General features: G+C 39.5%; 1 protein-coding gene across 1 annotated transcript in view; it reads right to left on the bottom strand.

Moving 5' to 3' along the window:
* Nucleotides 1–2,063: 2,063 nt before the first annotated feature.
* Nucleotides 2,064–23,179, bottom strand: part of atf2 (activating transcription factor 2) — a 39,562-nt gene continuing 18,446 nt past the window's right edge. The window contains exons 9-12 of the mRNA XM_067443150.1: nucleotides 20,802–20,957; nucleotides 18,300–18,506; nucleotides 14,889–14,994; nucleotides 2,064–6,066 (exon numbers count right to left, since the gene is read on the bottom strand). Coding sequence (XP_067299251.1) covers nucleotides 5,858–6,066; nucleotides 14,889–14,994; nucleotides 18,300–18,506; nucleotides 20,802–20,957 — 678 coding nt within the window. The 3' untranslated portion in view covers nucleotides 2,064–5,857. The remainder of the gene's footprint in view (nucleotides 6,067–14,888; nucleotides 14,995–18,299; nucleotides 18,507–20,801; nucleotides 20,958–23,179) is intronic.

Raw genomic sequence — 23,179 nt, 5'->3', positions numbered from 1 at the left:
TCATGAGGTGCCTTCATGCACAAAAAGATGCCATACAAGCCATTGTCTGATAAGGCAGCAAGGCAACCAGTCAACTGTCTAGGTTTTCGGACGCAGCCCACGTCCCAAGATTCTGAGCTCAAACCTTGTGTCATCAAACTATGCCTTTGTTTTGAATCGGCGCCCTCTAACGGACAGAAAAGTTACATAATGCAGCTTTAATCAGAGTATTGTCTAATGGTGCGTTCAAGGCCTCCTGGGATGTTGGTATTCACGAGGTGAGAAGTCGTGTTTACGACATCTATGCGTTCAAAACTCTTTGGTCGGAGCAAGATGGCGGTGTACCTTCTTTTAATGAATTTCATGAAAATGCAAGGTTTGTTAACTCTGTTTAAAGCTACACTGTGTGATATTTTGTGTAAAGGTATATGACCATCCAGTGAATAATAGTTTCTGTTCCTCTCAATTCTGATTTCGTTTTAACTCCTACGGTGGCTGATTTAGTCCAAGATTAACATGGCAATCCCCCTCTTCACATTCGACACGGTGCCATCGAGTGTTAAAACGCGAAAGGTGCAGCTTGAATTTACGGGTATGTCCCTCTTTGGCTAATGTACTTTCAAGATGAAGGGGCAACATGGCGACCGGCATTCGAACCCCTCACCCGTATGTATTTTCAATGGCATATTATAAACTTACCAGAATACTTTATTACTTGAAAGAAGTAAATATACATTAATGAGTACATATATTTGTGAAAGAACTAAGTGTTTTTAGCTAAGAATAAACAAAAAAAGTTACATAGTGTAGCTTTAAAGAAAATGAAGAACAAAGAAAGCGCATCAGGTGAGTTTTAATCTTTAAAGTTAATTAATCGATGAAGCCACTGTAAACTGTATCGTTATATATTAGAGTAATTGTTATATTACAATGCTAGCTTACGTTGTTGTAAATGAGAAAGCCTGACAGTGTCACTGCTAAATACCCATTATGGTTATATTCAACTACAGACGATGTTTCTCACTGATGACCCAACTCGTAGAGAACGGGGCTTAAAGAAAATCTCGAACTTCCCACTGGTATTGACGATTTTGGTTTTGGAGTTCATGCGAGTTCAACTCGTAAATATGATCTTTACGAAATGAATTGACCGCACCATAAGATCTTCAGGAGCACTTGATAATTACAGACCGGCGTGTTGGATTGAACTCTGCAGGTATATCTCCAGGAGCAGGGTTGGGAACGCCTGCCCTACAGTCTTATGGGTGTAATGGTCACACGCACGCAAAGCCCATTGTAAGTCCACAAGACCATAAGTGCACATGAAGTGTGCCATCTGATACACGGCCCATAACAGCTCCTCTGCAGTGTGTCATTTTCTTTAAAGGAGATATGCCATTTTACAAATGTTGTACTTTTTAGGTAATGAGCACACTTTAAATATGCTAAGTTGTAACATTGTTAATGCTTATTTATGTTCACGTTACATTCAGATTATTGAATCGCATAGCAAGCACTATGCATATATTTCCAGCATTGCAGTAAATATAGGTTTGTTCCATTAGTAGGGTTTGTTTTTACACCTGTTGTTATTTAGCTGCTAATATGTTGTTGTTTTAACTTATTTTCTGTATTTTGAAGAATGAGAGAGTACTCAGGCAGCCATACAGTTTTAGGAAAGATCATGATTACAGGGATGGTATTCCCTTTTTCCTTCCAAACATGTATCCTGACAAACACAAGCAATTTGCCCTCAAATCAAATCAAATGCCCGCAAATCAACAGACACCACAGCATACCTGACTGTTAATGTTTGGGCAAAGCACAAGCTGTGACAATATGTTGAGATTCAGTGTCAAAATTCAATATGTTGAGTTGATTTTTCCAGGATTCTCCACAAGATGGCAGAGTTTACAAAGCAAAATATCATGCATAATATAATTGCATCATATCAAAACATCAACCAGCTAGAAACAAGACAACGGAAAAATCTCCACAATGACTGCGGCTTTAAATAGCTTTAAAGAGCTATAAAAAGATTTATTACAATATTTTATTAACTTATTATAATTTATACATAACTTTCACAAGTTACAAGTTGACTGCCAACACAATAATTATCACATCCTTTTTCCAAAGTGGACCCATTAAATAAGAACAAACCCCCCCATTGTAAAGCTGCCATTTCCTGGCTGAAGATCTAAGACTGCAACAACACTGGTCTAATTCTCTTAGAGAATTCAGTCATGCATGTAAGCACGTAACAACTGTCATACAAATGCACCTTTTAAACAAAAATCAAGTTACTTAAAGCAGAACAAAATGCTCATAGAACTACACAGTAGTAAGCCAATAGGTTTTAAAGAGAGAAGAGGACGCAAAGTGATGATAACGAAAGACTTCATCTATTTCTTACTTAGTAATTGTCACCAAGCATAACTTAAGTTATTAGAAAGACTATTGAGTTTTATATCTGTCATTGTTTCTTTTGAAGAGCAGCTCCGGTTCCTTTTCAGTCGTCGAGTTTTATTTTAAAGACTTCGCTTAAGAATCGCTTAAAACATTGGGTTGGAAAATAAAGCCTTAGTTAAGATGATTTTTAAAAAAAATTTTTGTTGTTGCCGTGATCCCAAGACAAACATAGTACCAGTAGAGATCACATACAGTTATTTCATGGTGATGGCATATACAATGCTTCCTTAATTACACTGGATCAGAAAGACAACTAAAGTGAACGAACTAATGACTTTTCTCAAAGAGTCAGACGTCATAAATACAAAGCCGGCCACTTTGGAAACAAGCAGAAAAAAATCACATATATAAAAAAAGCATTAAGCTTCTTATCAAAATAAGTCCACGGAGCGCTTTCTGCAAAGTCTGTCACAATTTTTTTACCTGTAACATTACATTTTAATTGCAAAAGAAACGTTCAATTAGAAATGAATAACCTGCAACAAATCAATGATGGCACATATAAATTAAGCATTAGAAAAGTTTGCATTGTGAATAATGCTCTCCTACAATCACTGCCCAAGTTAGAAAATCTTCCCAATGACTTCCTTTAACATGCCAAAGACATCTGAAACATTCACACAACAGCACGGCACTATCGTCATCATTTAAGATTGGTTTTAAAGCTACAGCTAAGATCTGCTGGAACTGCTCGTGTCAAGCGAATGATGAGCGTTAAAAAGATAAGAGACCTTCTCTCTCTCTTCATGTGCAAAATATAATAGCGCTTTTCAACTGCACGATAACACTTGGTACGACTCGGTTCGGCACGGCGTGGTTTGGTTTTCCACTAGCCTGACAAGCCAAACTCACTTCAAGAACACAACATTGGCAGGGCTCAATCTGAAGGGCGGGACAAATTGGTTGTCTTTCAAAGTTCCTCTGCACGTGATAGGAACAACCAACCAGAGCAACGGAGAAGGTAAAGCGGAGCTATAGATTAAACTTTAACCGTATCCGGTCGACAAAACTCAGAACAAATCTTCCGTTTTTGCTGTTCTTTGCTCAATTAAAAGCTTAACTCCAAGTTTTCCAGAGTCGCGAGCAAAGCCGATTTGAAACCGCTGTTCGCCAGCTTCTTTGTTTTCAAGTAGCACGTGGAACCGTCACAACTCTGCCGTCATTATGTTAAGCCCCGCCCACTGACTCTATACACGACGCGATTGGCCTGACCAGAGTTTGGTTTTTCATGCTCGCAAGCCAATGGAGAGTTGATAGACGACCCTGGCTGCAAATTATATCATCTAGGGTGCGTCTAGATTCCTAGGCTAGTTTTCCACTGCAGTTCGCACCGCTTTAAAGTGGGTGGGATTATAGAATGACTGGTGTAATTGTGCTACTTCCTACTTCTCGGCATGTGGACGTTTTTAACTAAGAAGACGAAGAAGTTTGTTTCAAAGGAGGCTGATGGCAGCAAAACAAAGTACTGCTAAGAGTATTAGGCACTCGTACCACAAAGCACAAGTGACAACATCGCTTGATTTGCTATGTGTTTAGGGTCTCAATCGCTATATCACCAGCCACGTTTACATGCGCATTTTTTTTGTCATTCCGATTGAAAGATTCGCTGGACTGTTTACATGAGACGTTATCTAATCCGATACAGTGTTTAGATGCCATGGCGTTTTCAATCGGAATGACTTTGTGACATGCGTACATTAGCCCAGGGGTTTTCAAACTGGGGTCCGGGGACCCCCAGGGGTCCTCCAGAAGGTTCTAAGGGGTCCCCAGAAAAACGTTAGATAATTAAAAGATAAAGCAAAAATGGATAAAGTCTACTGACCAATCTAACTGTTTAATTTCTAAACGTTTCTCACCTTGTTTGCCATATACAAACCTTTCAGAATTGTATATATTTGCTTAGTATCTTGCTAGTGATTTTTTTCTCACTATAGTCCCTTTTATCATGCTCACTGGGTTCGCAGAGCAGAATTCTTAATGCGGTACGCAAGCTGCTTACCAGTACATATTTTTATTGTGAAAGTTGCTTATACAAGAAATTTTTAATTAAACATCTTCAGGTTTATACATCCAAAATTAAGTATATCCAATTTAAATTTGGAAACAATGTTGTATTTAAAATGTCATACTTACTATTTATCTAACAGTTTAAATGTTGTTTCATACATAAAAATATTTAGAAGGATTTAAGGGGTCCCCCATAAAGGTGGATCATATTTGGGGGTCCTTGGCATCGTAAAGTTTGAAAACCCCTGCATTAGCCTATATGTCCTGTTTGCCGCCTCCATGTCAACATGGAGTTCAATTATTTATTTTGCGCGCTACTTTTATGAATGAATGAATGAGGCATTTATATAGCACTTTCATATGTACCACTGTACACCCAAAGCGCCATGTAAAGTGTTGCTCTTAATCAAGCTACAGCGTGAATTTTTAGGCGTATTAATGCTGGAAGGTGTAAGGAAAAGACGGGCGCAGGAAGCTGACGTTTTTGGTGGCTGTGCATCTCTAAGGAGCATCTCAATAGTGTTACCCCTCCCTCCGACGAAAAGCAGAACCGTGTGGATGAAGGTCCGTAGTAAGGACTGGTGGGAGAGTTAGATTTTGCCGCCGCTATTTCGCATTCTGACGACCCCTGACCCTGTGACGTTTGACGCAGACGCAAAGCAATCGGTTTAACGCGTCTAAAGCATTTACATGGCAGAATTTTTATTTAGTTCGGTTTATAGAAAGGTTTATCCCACCCCTCTCAACCCAATTACAATTTCATTTGATTTAGGCATTTCAATTCTGATTGAGGTGTTTATATGGAGCATTTTCATTCGGATTGGAGTTTTAAACCGATTACAGTGCTCCATGTAAATGCACCTACTGTCACAAAAGCATATAATGGTAGGGATGATTCTCTCTGAACAATCAGTGATCTGCAGTGTTTACACATCACCTTTTAGTATTGGTACAGCACGCTTGGAACCACACCAAGGTGGTACTATTTAAGCGAACCGTAGCGAGCCGTACCAAACCGTCCCATGCAGTGGAAAAGCACCATAAAAGGTAAAGTAATTAAAGTGGCAGATTCCTCCATCTTTACACCTCTGATAGCGCTTCAATAAGTCTATGAATCCGGACACATTTGGGCTGTCGTGAATCATTACGCCTTGATCCTTCCAACACGCTCAATAAATACACCACAAATGAAAAAGCATAAACAATCTGTACAATTTCTGCATAACCTCCCAAGGGCTTTCCCAACTACTGTACTCACTCTTTGTAAAAATGCGCTGGATTGAAAAGAGCTCAAATGAAAACCGAAGGGAGATGAGACTGGAATGTTCCAGGGAACATTTCATATCCCCTTTATTTCAAAATGGCTGCCAGGAATCAAAGTGAGCAATGAGAGGCCTGATCAGCTTCCTGAAGGCTGGGCGTGAGAGGAAGACGCGCCGCCCTCCTCCTCCTCTGAGGGCCCCAGAGCGGGGCCGGGTGCGAGGGCCACTGCGGTGGCTGTGGATGAGCTGACGCCGTTGGATGTGCTGATGGAGCTGTGCTGGATGGCCTCGTTCTGTGGGCTGCTGGGAACAGACATCTCCCCACAGCTGTCCTCCTTATCCAGCTCTGAAACACAAAGCCACAGAAGACATCAGCGACTGAGACTCTAACAACAACACAGACATCAGCAGCTTCCACACACACACACACACACACACACACACACACACACACAGAAAATATTGTCTGTTAAATAGTGTTGGCTAATTATGCGTGTGTGTAGAGGGGGGGTCATACTACTAATAATGCTGTGTATATACCATGAAATGTTCTGTTTCACAGAATACCCGGATGACCAAATGCATTTCCCAAAATGTGCAGTACACAACCAGAGCACACTGTGTGGGATGTTGTGTCCCACAATGCAAAGTGCTTGACTTGACCTTTCAATTATGATGAATGAACCGTAAGTGATAAAGAAAATGATACGAAATAAAAAATATTCAGTAAAACAGTAACATTGTGAAATATTATTACAATTTAAAATAGGTTTTCTATTTGAATATATATATATATATATATATATATATATATATATATATATATATATATATATACATATTTTTTAGTTTATTTTTAAAGTAATTTTTAAAGTTTATTTAAAAAAAAAAAAAAGTTTCTTTTTAAAGTAATGTGTTACAATATTACGTTGCTCCCTAAAAAATAACAGATTGTATTACTTAGTTAATTTGTATAGAAAGTAATCTGTTGTGTTTGTCAGAGACACCGATCGTTTCGTGTCTTAAGACATCAATGTGTCGTCACGAGCCACAGGGTTTAATTTGGATTCGTACGTGTGTGTTTTTTACTCTCATAGAAATATTAACCCCTATTGAAATGCATTATACGAGCAACGGCTGGAGTTAAAAATCTTCCTTTGTGTTCTATTGGAGAAACAAACACACCTACATCTCGGATGCCCTTGGGGTTCACAAATTGTAGTTTTGGTCTATACGGCTAATTTTGCCCTTCATGACAACTGTTTTTTTAATTTTTTATAACTAATTTGTTTAAATTATAATAATCCTTAAAGTTCTACAATTAAGGGTGTGGCCACTTGAGTGACAGGTGGACTGCTGCTGCTGTCACTGCTAGCTATTTGTCTGCTGTCTGTTAGCTCCACCCACTCTGCCTGTTAGCCCCACCCACTCCGCATGTTAGCTCCACCCACTCCACCTGTTAGCCCCACCCACTCCGCATGTTAGCTCCACCCACTCCACCTGTTAGCTCCTCTTTGCCCATGTTCAGTTACTCCACGTGGTGATGTGCTGCCAAGATGGCAATGGCCACACTTTAGGCTTCAGAAACGCTCTTCAGAAACCTCTTCATGAAACCTACCTCATGGACACTACTTCTATATTTGTTTTACAGTCTATGCTGTAACTTAATATTCTGAGTTCGCATTTCACAGGTTTTTTTTGTCAATTCTGAGAAAAAGAAAAAAAAAATTGTGCAAGTGAGATGAGTAAATGCTCTACACCAATCATCCTGTTCACACACAGACACACAACACCTCTGCACTCTCTCTACATGAGGACAGGAGAGACGTCAGTCAATACATGGGGAACAAAGTAACGTCTCGGTTACGCATTTGAAGAAGTAACTTTAAATTTAAATGTAATGCGTTACTTTACTAGTTACTTAAAAAAGTAATCTGATTACGTAACTTGCGTTGCTTGCAATGCATTTCTCCAACACTGCTAATTATTTCCTATGATCAAAGCTGCATTTTCAGCATCATTACTCCAGTATTCAGTTTAGTTCAGATTATTTATTTCAGTTATTCAGTCACATGATCCTTCAGAAATCATTCTAATATGAGGATCTGCTGTTCAATAAACGTGTTATTGTGATCAATAATGAAAACAGTTGTGCTGCTTCAGATTTGTGTGGAAACTGTAATACATTTATTCAGGATTCTGTGAAATAGAAGTTCATTTGGAAATCTGTTGTGTTACCGATCACTTTTAAACTGTTGATAGTTCCTGCTGATTAATGACGTGAAAGCAACTGACTCTCAGATTAAAAATATCAGTGTGAAATCAGTCTCCCTACCATCTGTGTGCAAACACATTATTCACATCAGGGCTTCAACACACCTCTCAACACCAGAGTTGCAGAAAGCATCACAAAAGGGCAATTTGCTAGCAATAAAACGGCAATGTGCATATTAAATGTATGACATGGCATGCATAGTTTTTTCTGCCTTCAACATTGTGTTATAAGCTATGCAACTGATTGTACCTAGATATGCACAGGACTGAACTTCTTCATTTGTTTGCTTTTTTGATACCTACATAATTGTAATCATTGGTTGTGCACTTGAAGGTCAGCAAAAGGAGAGTCACAATATATTGGTATCGAAAAATTAAATATTTATGTCATGTTAAAGAGTCATGTTATGTCATGCAAATGCATAAGTCAATGGCAGTATTGTCTTTTTTAAAATGCAGTGAAACAAACAACGTCATGTTCTGACGTCACAAACAACCTTGTAACCAATCACGTCAATGTGTGCGCACAATTTAGCATATCATTAAAGGTGCACTATGCACCTTTCCGTCCATTGGAGGGCGCCTATTCAAAACAAAGGCGTAGTTTGATGATGCAAAGTTTGAGCGCAGTATCTTGGGACAAGTGGTCTTCACCTCACAGCCAGTGGGAAATAGGACTCGGGCAGAAATCATGTTCATGGATGCGGTTATTAACGTTACTGTAGTGTGAAGCAGAGCAGGAGCGAGTGTTGAGGAGCTGAGCACGGCCACTGGAGCGATTGTTACACACACACGGCTCGCGAGCACCGGGACTTTTATTATGACGGGACGGGACACAGTCGCCGGGCGCCTGCACAGATCCGCTCTTCCGGTTATGATTATAAGGTAATGCAGCTCTGTTTATCATATTAGATACATTTAAGTGTGTTTAAAACGATGTTATGACTTTACTCCGTGCGTTCACTTGTTCACACTGCTAAGAGTAAAGCGCTCCTGCCAAATAAAAGCCGAAACCGAGGGTAACGCAGATATGACACAATTGACAGGCGACTCGCTCAAACGCAATGCTGGAACGTCCCGGGTCATTGGTTAAAATAGCAATTTTCTCACAATTTACAAATAGTTGGAAACATTTGGGATATTGTAAGAACTCAACTAAACAAAAACACTGGCCTAGTGGTTTTTGGATATTTTACTGCAAAAATACTGCATAGTGCACCTTTAACTACGACGCTGAGGCAAGGGAGTTTCAAGAGAAGCCAGGATATCCCAGTATATTTTTCTGTTGATATGAAAAATTATATCAATTAAACAATATAGAAGATGAATTATGTATATGATGTATATTTTGGTTATGATGAACTATATTCTTTCTCCACTAACATTCTGAGTTGTTCAAAGCGTTTCTAAGGATATACTGACTGATACTGAAGGCAGAGATTGCAAATGGGAACATGGTTTGTGTAACATTACCAACACATTATTAGCTGTTTGATAATGTAGTCAAGCAAAAGGTCTGACGTTGTAGAGAGCGATACATAAAACGCATTAACATTCTGAAACGCCGACTTGTTTTAAAATGTCTGTATAATTTACTCTTCCTCTTCTGAATCAGTTTCTGCTTCAAACATATATGGCGGAATTAAACCAGTATTTCCACTTGCCGTTGTTATTCAGGTAGTCCGAGCTCCTGTGAGTGAGTGGAGGCGAGGCTAATTTGAATATTCATGAATCCGCGTATATTAAATTAAATTAAATTCAAGCAATTTTTAAGCATGATTTTTTTAAATGTGTCATTTTGGTAATCAAAGGGGAGTTTTAAGGGAAACAATTATTGACTACAGGGGGACTTTAATAGTCCAGCAGAAGATAGCAGAATAACAAGATGATATTCCAATATAGTAGGTGGCGCCATTGATTTTTAACATTTGCTGCCACTCGTCGAAAAAAAATAATCTTTTACCACTTTTTTCCCCCACAATTCCTATAGATAGTGACACTATTGTTGACAAATTATTTTGGCTATGATAGTCGTGAAGTCAAAATCTGAAATCGTCATAGTCAGCAACTAATGTGTTCAAAGTAGCAATGTGCCAGTGTTGATGATAACTACTATTCAAAACATGAAATTTCGTGTTAATTAAGGGTGTGACAATATATCGCAATAACTAGGGCTGTATCGATTTCTCAATTAAATTTGAGTAATCGATTTGAAAGAAAATCCTTGATTGCAATTTAACCGTGTCGAGTAACCGGCAAAAGGAAGTTGCCAAATTTTAATCATCCTGATCATTTGATTTAAATGATGATGATAACACAACTGTGGTGTAAAAGATATGATGACAGCCTGCAGTTTAAATAGGAATGCTAACAGTTAACTATTAACTGCAATGGCAGTTGCTCAGCTGGCACATGCCCACTGAAAGTGTGGTGCCACTGTTGCCTCAGCCTCACCTGATCTGTAATTACCATGTGACTGATCACTCTTGAGCAGTGGTGATGACGTCTACCATCAGGCACTAACTGCTTACGCTAAAGAGCCACATCTAAACCCCCGATCGATGACGAGAGAGAGAGAGCTCAGCTCTGACCCCGCAAACATCTCCAGTTCTTTCGCACCGGATGACTTGCTGGCATGATTGCGATTAAAGACTTCCCCAGTCCAATGCTTTGTCTTTTATTAATCCCTGTGCTTGCTTTGTAACCTTTAATTAAAGTTACAATGTCATTTTAAACCAACATCATCAGGGTATATTAGAGGCTGTAGCGTGCGTCCAGACTCTAGCACCCCTCCCAACGATCCCCTTCCTTTCCTGCCAACTACTGCAGCGACAGATAATTACTGCACCTGATTTTAATGATACACACACAGGAGAGCGGCAGAGATGCGCGGTCCAAATGCCACCAGCTGTTCTGCAGTTGCATTGAATTAATTGGCTCCTGATGAGGAAGGGAATGAAAAAAGGCTCTCTCGCTCTGACTCAAAAAGAAATGCAGACTACCATGATAATTAATATAGCTAATGAAGCAAGCACCGCTGAAATGGCATTTGGTAATTAATGCGGGAGCATTAGATTGTGTGTGCGGTTCTGACGGCTCCGGATTGGGTGACTCTCTACATGGGGTTGTAAATGCCCTCCGCAACTCCGGTTGAACACAGAAAACCGAGTTGGGTTTTCTCCTCTCTTCCTCTGCGTGTTCAGGCATCTGTAATTACTCCTAATGGTATTAAGCAGGAAAGGGGGTGATATATTATCATACACAACGTTGCACGCTCCTGAGACCGCTCTCCGCTCACCTCCTCTCGGATCATCTCCGCTGTGAGCAGATGGGGTTTGTGCAATGCCAAACGGAGGCATGGCCTGCCCTGTTTGCAGGGCAGCCTGGGTAATTTCCCCCCACCTGCTACCAGGGCAGCACTGCCTGAGAGATTAAGGCCAGAAACATACTTTACTTAAGTGTGCAATCAGAAATGAAAATGCTTTGCCAAGCGAGATCTCGTCTGCCATACTTTACACCTGTCCTACGCAGGCACAATGCGATTTTCAATATATTTCAGGCCTAACGGACTGTAATGAAGTGAACAAGACGGGAGCGCTCAGGTGACCGAATGTGAGCACAGGAAACCCGCACTGACGTTTGCACTTTTTCACCATATTAAGACCGTTCTTTGACAGGTGATGACCATCTGCTGCTTCTCCATCCTGCAATGAATGTGGCACAAACCAGCGTTGTTTACAAAGACGGAACGAAGCTCTTCTCTGAGCCTCATTTGCACAGGCGACTAATATATGACCCCTCACGGCATTCGGTGACATTGGCAGCATAAACAGGATTGAGGAATGGTTTCGATCATCTCCTCACTCTCCTCTACCTCGCAAAGACCTACCAATGCCTGCAAATGAACCAGCTCCCAGACAACCCAATCTCACCCGACAACCATCCCGCTCATAATATGCATGAGACCTGTCAGTCAAGCTGCTTAACAATGCCGTCGCATAATGAACTGCACGGCTGCAGCGGCGCGTCCCAGTTGCCAAACTGCGCTTCTGTCAGACTCTCCTCTATAATACACTCATTTTGGAAGCAATCATTGTCAATACAAGTCAGCGCTGGGTTGCAAAATGAGCCAAACGCAGACACACACACTCAAAGCCAACGACATATCGGCGAATCCAAGTGTTGAATGTTATGTACAAAAAAAGTGCTTACACACTAGCATTCGCAGCCGCTAAGCTTTTGCCCGCAGAAGCGCTTCCAGCAAAAGCGTACACACAGTCACTCCCACAACTGCTTCTCCGTCCCTCTGACAACAGCTAATTGATATGAAGTGGCTGCATATGGCAGACCAGTCGCAGATCTGCACATTTCACAAGGTGTCATTAAAGCATAACGGCCAAAGAGGCGTGTGTACCAAAAGCAGCCCTCGGTTTCTGAATGCCTCTTTATCACTCATCTTAAAGAGGACAGCGCCACATACAGTGGGGATCATTTTGTTAGCCAACATCGCTGTTGAGCAAATATATGAGTCCTCGGAGTTCTGAGGTAATAATGGGACGAGATGAATCTGTGTTATTTCACACTCAGGGCTAGTTCATTTTCCACTCTTCACATTTCATCAAAAACCCCACAGAACACTCATTAGGAATAACACTCATCTGTTATAGTCAAAACTGAATATGTAACACAAAAAAGAAAGAACAACCCATTACGCAGAGCTGGCAATCCAGAATTTTTTACTCATTTTCAAAGAAAGAAAAGCTATTCAGTGAGATTGAATCCTAAGCAAAATTGAACAACTCTTCACCAACCGTGATTGCGGCCTTGTGAATGAAATCTCACGATGGAATCTCACTGGCCCAAGTCACATGAGCCAAACACCTAGGGCAGTTTTTCCCAACCACACTATTTTACACGGGCATTTTCATCAGTGAGTGAGTCGAAAATCCCAGCTCGTGTTCTTTTTACTTTCTGCTTACTTCTGGTCCAATCCACACTATATTGCCGAAGGTTTCGGGACGTCTGCCTTTATATGAACTTTAATGCCATCCCATTCTTAATCCGTAGGGTTTAATATGAAGTCGGCCCACCCTTTACAGCTATAACAGCTTCAACTCTTCTGGGAAGGCTTTCCACAAGGTTTAGGAGTGTGTTTATTATAATCTTTGACCGTTCTTCTTGAAGTGCATTTGTGAGGTCAGGCACTGATGTTGGACGAGAAGGTCTGGCTCTCAGTCTCCGCTCTAATTCATCCCAAAGGTGATCTATGGGGTTGAGCTCAGGACTCTGTGCAGGCCAGTCAAGTTCCTCCACACCAAACTCACTCATCCATGTCTTAATGGACCGACGCTTTGTGCACTGGTGTGCAGTCATGTTGGAACAGGAAGGGGCCGTCCCCAAACTGTTCCCACAAAGTTGGGAGCATGAAATTGTCTAAAATGTCTTGCTGCTGTTGTTCCCAATTGCTTCCACTTTGTTATAATACCACTAACAGTTGAGCGTGGAATATTTAGTAGGAAAATTAGTGACATTGAGGAATTGATTTATTGCACAGGTGTCAGCCTATCACGGCACCACGCTTGAGTTCACTGAGCTCCTGAGAGCGACCCATTCTTTCACTAATGTGTGTAGAAGCGTCTGCAGGCCTAGTGCTTGATTTATACACCTGTGGCCATGAAGTGATTGAACACCTGAATTCAATGATTTGGGGTGTCCCAATACTTTTGGCAATATAGTGTATGTACTGTCTTATCTAAATGAAGGCAACAATGCCAAAAAATGCATATTGTTAATCGGCCTACACTGGTTATGCTGCGTGTTTGTTTTTGCAATTCTAGTGAGGATAATGCAATACAAAGACATTATTACTTGCCAATTTTTTGTGATACACAATCTCGGGTAAAATATTCGGGTAAAAACTCATTTAAAATATGATTTGTCATTTCACTGTATCATACTTGATATACAAATTTCCAAGGCCTTTAAATTAGTAATATGATCAAAACATTAATTAAAAATACATTGAACACAATGTACTATATGCCTTCTGCTATGATTAATAGTTTACTTAAGTAAAAGGAATTTTAGTATAATTGTAAAAAAGTCCACCGTCAGCTCGTGGTTCACGTGCCTTTATAGAAATCATTAAAGATTTCAAAGCATAAAGTAAATACAAAATTAACTTTCATACTGTTAGTAAAATTTCAAGATGAACATTTAATGGACTGAACCAACTTTTTGGTTTAATTGATTATGTAAACATAACATTTTTTTAATAGAAAAATCATGTTATGTTATGTAAGTATCAAATATGATCCATTAGACTTGAGGAAGATTTATTTGTTCATCTCTCATTTATCATTGTATTGCACTGCATTATATGATAAGCCCCCACAATAAAAACCACAGAGATTTGATCATAAAACTAAACATTTAATATCTCTCTAAGTCAAGTCTAACTCTCGAAGACATATTATTAGGAGATATTGAGTGACAACTGATATATATGCATTATGGTAGTTGACTGTTTAAATGCTATACGATCTTTATATGATCTATATGATCTAAAACTAAGATGTTTATCCTCCATATTCTTACTATATCTCTCTTTAAGCCATAAAAGCCTGGTGTATCAAGTGTGATACTAAACAAAAAAACACATATGGAAAATTCATTTAAGATTTTTAGAAAATTGTCAGGTTTTGCAGGCTTCAGAGCACTGAAACATGGTACTAACGGTAATTTAATGTTGTCTCTAATACAAATAAATTAAATATATAAAAATGTTAAGGCTGTTTTGATCCATAAGCGCTAAATCTAAATCTCAAAGCAGGACCAGGAGTCTGATGACCAAGCAAACTGGTGTTCAGTGTGGTATGTTGATGTGGTACTCACGGTGGTATGCTGATTTCTTCTGCAGGAGAGTCACAGGACAGTCTTTATGTGCCAGTAAAAGCTGTTTCAGCTGGGCCACCTCACTACGCAGAAGAGTCACCTCATTCTGGACAGAGAGAAAGAAGCATGTGACCTATCAAGATGAGCAGATAAGTAAGGAATCAACAGAAGAAGATCATTAGCTTGTCTTCATTTAAGTTTTTTTTGGGACACAATTATAGCTGCTTAATGGCAGAGTCCCAGGAGAGAGAAGCACAGAGAGCGCTCTCCCCTCCGTCAGCGAAACACTGGCGCCCATTCTGGTGAGATTTACTCTCGTCTGCCGTTAGGACTCCCATGGGGCTGTGCTGTTCTGCATGCGCTAAAGACAGGCTGTTTAACAGCGAAGGTGACTTTAGCAGGATTTACAGTGAGCTGAACGGGTGCGGAAGAAGGGCACAAGAGCGCAGATTTAAACACTTTCTCTGTTCCTCAGCAACACGGCCGACATTTAATGCAGGAGTCTAAAAGCGTGCCAGTTTATTTCATTCCATCTGTTTTATCTTGGCATGGTGTGCAGAGGAGAAGCAGATTTAAACACAGCTGCGCCAACACTGTGGCAATGTGCACGACAAACTGCCATCTTCCATTACGGCCACAAAAGTAGGCCTCTCTCTCTCCATCTATTTTTCCACATCAAAACGCACCCAAGACTACAATATTCAGTACGGGCATCCACTTGACCACAGCAGGCTATTATTATTAGTTACTTGAAAATAACTCATAAGGCTCAGGGGCAACGCTGTTCTCAACAGTGATCGTAAAATAAGACGGACACATTTATGGTGGACCAGTATGGGTGTTCAATTGCCATGTAGATATTTACAGAGCGGTGTGGCCAATCGAGTGGTTCGAGATGGCGAACACATAGTTACTGCAATAAACAGTAAACTGCCTAGCTGTCAATTGTGATCATTCTGTGGTCAAAATATTTTATAATGATGCTACAGATCGTTTCAGGCAAAATATCTCCTACATAGATGTGTTTATTCCATGTTTCTCTGTTCATTTTTATTCTCATAAAATAAGCAACTTTAACCCTTATCCTTCTCAAAACTCATTTTTATTTATTTATTTTTTTAATTGAGTGTTCATCAGAGTGGTTCGACCCTAGGACTTTTGTCACACTTGAACCACAAATACACAAAAAAAGACGGATTTTGTGCTTGAAATTTTAAAAAGTAGCAAATCCTTCCCTCACGGATAAATCTCACTCCCATAGGAATGAATGGAATGAGAGGAATGCTTCAGTACACATAGTGAAAACAAAAAAAGGTTTTATTTTTTGTTTTTTTTATAAATTTTAACATGTGTATCTAAATGCATACTGAAGAGAAACTGATTTTAGGACCCAGTGGAACAGCTCATTTGAGAAAAGCTCAAGAGTCATGAAATGTGTTATATGTGTAATATTATTATTTTTCTACATGTGGTCGGCAAAGAATGAATTAAAAGGGTTTAAAATAAAAGGGCATAAAATTGTGAGCTATTCTGAATTTAAGTTGAAAGAATGTGCTTAAATTACTGATAAAATCTAGTAATATTATTGTAAATAAAATAAAAATAACAACAACAAAAAACCTCCCCAAAAATTGCTTTAAACAAATATTTAAAGTATATAAATAAAAAAATATTTTGGGGGGGATTTTAGGGCATCGGGTCATTTTGATCCACGATGGAAGGATTTGTTACAAAGTGTGAGGGAAGGATGAGGGATAAATGAATGTTTTATGTAGATTTATTTATTTGGTGAGTATAAGCAGGAAAATGCATATCACAAAAACAGGGTAATCATGACCCTGATTGATTAAACATTTATAATATTACAACATTTTCTATTCAAAAATGCAGTTCTTTGGAACTTAATTTATAAAAAATCCTGCAAAAAAAGGTTTTTACAAAAATATGGAGCAGCGTTACCGTTTTCAGCATTAATAATAATTAATATTTGTTACTTGAGCAGCAGATCATCATATGAGAATGATTTTTGATCACAGGAGTAAATTACATTTTAACATAGATAGACAGCTGTTTTAGATTGTTATAATATTTCACATTATTTTACCGTTTTTACTGCATTTTTTGAGAAAATAAAGTCATCTTTGGTTAGCAAAAGAGACTTCTTTCAAAAACCCAAAATTACAATTGAATTGAAAAAATATTTAGTCTAAAACATATGAAAGAAATGCACAGACCAGGAAAATTCCCAAATGCTGGTCAATTAATTGACGTGCAATAAGCCAATGTGTTGGTCAGACAAACAAAAGAAGGAACACCAATTTAACATGTTTTTGTTAATATTTTGCTACCAGGTATTTTACCGGTGAACTTTCAATGACACGAATATCTAAAGTGACATATGGCTTCAGGTACTGTCCTCCCATTCTGCTTTAAAAAATCATCAAGTGAAATGTATAAAATCTGATGAATCTCAAATGTCCCCTCTGCTGTTTTCAGAGAGATGGCGAAGCGGTAAGACCAGGCCCGTTCAGGCCATTAAAGTGTTTAATGCGTTCGCAGACCGGCTGCATCCATAAAGACAGCACAGGGGGGATGTTTGGCTCGAGTGTTGCCGTGCGCTGGTCTGCAAACCCTGACACCTCGTTAAAAAGCCAGTTAAGGATGATGTTAACGTAATTGAGCATCATTAGAGCTCTACGCTCCGATCAGCTGGGCCAACGGGGCAGAGAGGGACAATTACACGAGCCCATCAGCGCTGATAAATGTGCTCGTATTAAACACCTTCCCTCCGATGAAACACTGTCATACTCGTTTTCAGAGTCCCAAACATTCTGTAATACACCCAACACCCTTCTTCAGCTCTCCATCTGTTTCATGTTAGCTTATTCGTTCATATAACCCACAAATTAATCGCCCTTCCCCCACCCCGTCGCGAAAGCATTGCGCTTTGTTTAAATGGACAAATAAAAAAGACAGCGTGCAAATAAACAGTGGCACATCTCATTAAATTGTCTGGAACGTGCCGACGCTGAGCCACACTCTCCGTTATCAGCAGAGACAACGGTTACGTGAACTGTTTCGAACTTGTCAGTGGCGGATCCTAATTGCCTGCTACAAAACGGGGGTTGAGAAAGAGACGGCTTTCCCTGAGAGAGTTCCAGGGCAGCTCACAAACGCTCCGACAGAACAGACGATACGCTTGTGTGCCGATGACATCTGGAGGAAACGTCTTTATTGACAGGGCCATATCGATGCAGGAGACTCGAACAATCACGCCGTGGCTGTCATGCAAACACACTTCTTAATTTACATTAATGACTTCATCACCATCTTTGTCTGGCTCTCAAACGCACACATTAATACACTCAAAGAGAGTCTGGTGTGTGTGTGTGTGTGTGTGTGTGTGTGTACCTGTAGCTGTCCGTTCACGCTGCTCAAGTCTTCTGCTTTTTTCTCCAGACTCTGCACCCAGACTTTCCTCTTCTGTCTGCAGCGAGACGCGGCGGCTCTGTTTCTTTCCAGAAACTTCCGTCTTTTCTCATCGGGGTCCTCACTGGTGGTTCTCCGCCGCCGCCCACCTGTACTGGTTGTGTGCTGGGCTGGAGGGGCGGGAGACACCTACACGGGCCGACAATCAAACATGAACAAAAATCAATTAGTGGCATTGTTATCATATGTTCAAACGGTTGATGAAAAAATAAAACATACCAGCCAGCCATTAATGTTTACTGGTTGCACTTTATTTTACAGTATGTGCACTTGAAGTGACTTACCTAAGAAAGTACTGAGTAATATGTGGTGGTAACTACAGGGGTTAAGGATAGGTTTAGGTGTACAGTGGGGCAAAAAAGTATTTTGTCAGCCACCAATTGTGCAAGTTCTCCCACTTAAAAATATGAGAGAGGCCTGTAATTTGCATCATAGGTACACTTCAACTATGAGAGACAGAATGAGGGGGAAAAAATCCAGAAAATCACATTGCCTGATTTTTTAAGAATTTATTTGCAAATTATGGTGGAAAATAAGTATTTGGTCAATAACAAAAGTTCATCTCAATACTTTTTTATATACCCTTTGTTGGCAATGACAGAGGTCAAACGTTTTCTGTAAGTCACCACAAGGTTTTTACACACTGTTGCTGGTAGTTTGGCGCATTCCTCCACGCAGATCTCCTCTAGAGCAGTGATGTTTTGGGGCTGTCGCTGGGCAACACGGATTTTAAAGTCTCTCCAAAGTCTTTCTATGGTGTTGAGATCTGGAGACTGGCTAGGCCCCTCCAGGACCTTGAAATGCTTCTTACGAAGCCACTCCTTCGTTGCCCGGGCGGTGTGTTTGGTATTATTGTCATGCTGAAAGACCCAGCCACGTTTCATCTTCAATGCCCTTGCAACACGACAACTTGAGGTTTTACCAAAAATTTCTATTTTGGTTTCATCTGACCATATGACATTCTCCCAATCCTCTTCTGCATCATCCAAATGCTCTCTAGCAAACTTCAGATGGGCCCGGATATGTAATGGCTTAAGCAGGGGGAGACGTCTGGCACTGGAGGATTTTAGTCCCTGGCGGCGTAGTGTTACTGATGGTAGCCTTTGTTACTTTGGTCACAGCTCTCTGCAGGTCATTCACTAGGTCCCCCTGTGTGGTTCTGGGATTTTTGGTCACCGTTCTAGTGATCTTTTTGACCCCATAGGGTGAGATCTTGCGTAGAGCCCCAGATCGAGGGAGATTGTCAGTGGTCTTGTATGTCTTCCATTTTCTAATAATTGCTCCCAAAGTTGATTTCTTCACACCAAGCTGCTTCCCTATTGCCGATTCAGTCTTCCCAGCCTGGTGCAGGTCTACAATTTTGTTTCTGCTGTCCTTTGACAGCTCTTTGGTCTTGGCCATAGTGGAGTTTGGAGTCTGACTGTTTGAGGTTGTGGACGGGTGTCTTTTATACTGATAATGAGTTCAAACAGGTGCCATTAATACAGGTAACGGGTGGAGGACAGAGGAGCCACTTAAAGAAGAAGTCACAGGTCTGTGAGAGAGAAATCTAGCTTTTTTGTAGGTGACCAAATACTTATTTTCCACCATAATTTGCAAATAAATTCTTTAAAAATCAGACAATGTGATTTTCTGGATTAATTTTCTCATTCTGTCTCTCATAGTTGAAGTGCACCTATGATTAAAATTACAGGCCTCTCTCCTCTTTTTAAGTGGGAGAACTTGCACAATTGGTGACTGACTAAATACTTTTTTGCCCCACTATAAGTTCAGTTAGCACCTAGTTATCACACAGTTATTGCTTATTACTATAGTATGTACATGGGGAATCGGGCTGTAAGAAGTACGGCTGTAAAAAAAGTGGGTTACACTTTATTTTAAGGTGTCTGTGTTACCGTGTAATTATTTATCACACTATATATTTAAGTAATAATAATTAACGTCTTTACTATAATAATAATAATGTCCTTACTATAGGGTTAGAACTGGGGTTTGGTTTAGGGTTAGTTGCATGTAATTATGCATACTTTATAGTTATTACAACAGTAATTACATGTAACATGTAACAAGGACACTATAAAATAAAGAATTACTATAAACTGCTACCATATTTAATAAGTCTATAAAAATATACATTGCATTTGATTAGATGTTTGCAAATTATTAAAATCATTTTTTAAATATTATTGCTGTTTGAAAATGGGTACATAATATTAGGGTACAATTTGTTAATCGTAGTTAACGCGTTAGGTATCATGTAACTAACAATAAACAACAATTACTTAATTAATACGTTAAATTAAAATATATGGGGAATATAAAATATACGTAAAAATCAGCATTAACTTTTTTGTTAACCTGTCGTTGATTGTTAGTTCATGATACCTAATTGTTCTGGGATTATTTGCAAGAGACGGTACATACAGGCGTTTCTGTAGTGGATGTAGCAGGCTGCTGTAGTGACTTGGGGCGTGGCTCTTCACTCGGGGGCGGAGTCTCGCTGGCCGAGCTGCTCTGGATGTCGCCTGCGTCGCCGTTGGTTACCTGAGGGAGCTGCTGACTGAGGGCCGCCTTCAGCTTCTACAGGTGAGAGTCAGAGGTCAAGTCAACATGTACTATTGTAATGTCTTTAAAATACTGTCCACTCAAACGGTTGCAAAAGCAGATATCAATGATAAACTACATCAAGAGAATCAAGGCACACCAGACCATTCACAACCTGCCAGACACTTCTTCAAAATCTGATTGGGTGGCTTTATGCAATTATTCAGCGTGTATTTTTTTTTAAATCAGTTTGCTAGAAAGTATCTTGTTTTAAGTTCATAGTATTATGGTATAGAATCTTCAAAATATATCACGTTTTGTTAAACGACCCAGGAAAACAAAGCCTTTTGAATTTAGTATTTTTTTCATGTCATTACATTTTTCAGAACATTTTTCTTTTAATGATGTTTTATTCATGTTATACTGTGTCCTCGCAAGTAGATGCCAGGACATGTTATGAAATATATAATGGAATTTTTTGATATGCCATTTTACTTTATGCAATATGTGGGTAAAATGGCCATGGGTTTTCCCATTCAATGCAATGTGTCTATACACTGTCTTGAATGTGTTCTTGGAGCAACATGTAATGAAAAAGACGTGTAATAATGGGAGAAATAGTTGGCAAAATTTTCATAATAATATCAATTATTTTATAATAACATCGATATGCAATTTCTTTCCCTATTCACTTTGTGTTGCCCCCCCCCCCCCCCCCCCACACACACACACAAACACCAAACAAAGTCCCAGAGGACATGTATGAAATCAATGCCCTGTATCATCACAGAAAGTCATATTTTGATTAGAAACCCCATTAAAAAAATCTGAGATGCTGATCTATAACAAACAATTAGAAAATTAGTCAGATGTAAATGATTTTTACAAAATATTATATTTCCATTCAAGTGGTAAATTTGATCATTCAGTCATTTTTAAAGACCCAGGGGAAGTTGTTGTCCTGGTGAAACATCAAAACAAATGGTATCTCTGAAAAGCCCTGAATATGCTCTTTACAGGACATCCAGACTGTGACATGTATGGTTTCAGAGAAATTCACTAAAATATAATGTCCTCATTTGTGGACAGTGGCACTCGGGAGGCTATAGATTGATCTCGCATTAGAAAATTAGGTAACACTTTAGTATGGGGAACATATTCACTATTAAGTACGACTTTTGCCTCAATAAACTCCTAATTAACTGCTTATAAATAGTTAGTAAGGTAGTTTTTGTAGTATTTAAGTTCAGGTATTGGGAAGGATTAAGGGATGCAGAATAAGGTCATGCAGAATGAGGCATTAATATGAGCTTTATAAGTACTAATAAACAGCCAATATCCTAGTAATATACATGCTAATAAGCAACTTGCTAATAGTTAATAACTGAACCCTAAAATATAGTGCTACTGAAAATTATGCTGAAATCTTGAAGACCAAAAAAGGTCCATTGTTTATTGCCAATAGTGTAGCGATAGGAGAAGCACAGCTCACACAGAAGTCACTTTCAAAACGAGTACTGTTGGTCAATAACCGAGTTAAACCAGTTGCCAAATCAGGTTGGGAAAACTTTCGTCCTCACACAAAATTCCTATTGACATGACTGGATTTTGCCCGTGAAAATTTGTTGAACAATGCAGGGAGTAAGAATACAACTGTTTATTCCCCTTTATGTCCAATTTAACATTTACCCTTTGAAGTGTCACATTCAAAATACCAAGCTGTGATTGGCCACTTGTAGTTCTTGCCAAAGTGTTGCAGTATGCAACAGACTTTATGCCGACAGTCAAAAATCTGCCAATGCGCACAGCGTTTAACTATATAATCTCCCTCTCTTCAGCAGTTTTATATACTTCCATCATAACTGCAGTGAAATGAGAAAACATGGTGCTCTCTCTCTTTCTCTCTGGGATCAGGAGGCTAAACTACATTAGAGAGAGGCGAGAACTGAAGATTAGAATAATTAACTTCTGCAGAAAACCAGAGGCAAGGATTAAAACAACATATTCATCACAGCTTTAAACAGATGCTTCCCTCAGAGCTCTTCCACAGGAGTAAGAGCTGTCGTAGCTAATTCACTATTCCCTGGAGATGCCTGTGATTTTCTCTTGTCAGGGAAATCTGCCTTTCCCTGGCGTACTGTAGCGTGTGCAGCATAGAGACCTCAGCGCCAAGAGCTTTTCTCTTCACTATGAGCAACCCCCCATAATGACAACACGAGCGCTTCAAGTTTACAATCATTTTTAGCGTTTTGATGATA

Source organism: Pseudorasbora parva, chromosome 5 (genome assembly GCF_024679245.1).
Source record: "Pseudorasbora parva isolate DD20220531a chromosome 5, ASM2467924v1, whole genome shotgun sequence".
NCBI classification, from domain to species: domain Eukaryota; kingdom Metazoa; phylum Chordata; class Actinopteri; order Cypriniformes; family Gobionidae; genus Pseudorasbora; species Pseudorasbora parva.
Note: the sequence above shows the minus strand (reverse complement) of the source record. Positions and strands in the feature narration are given on the sequence as shown.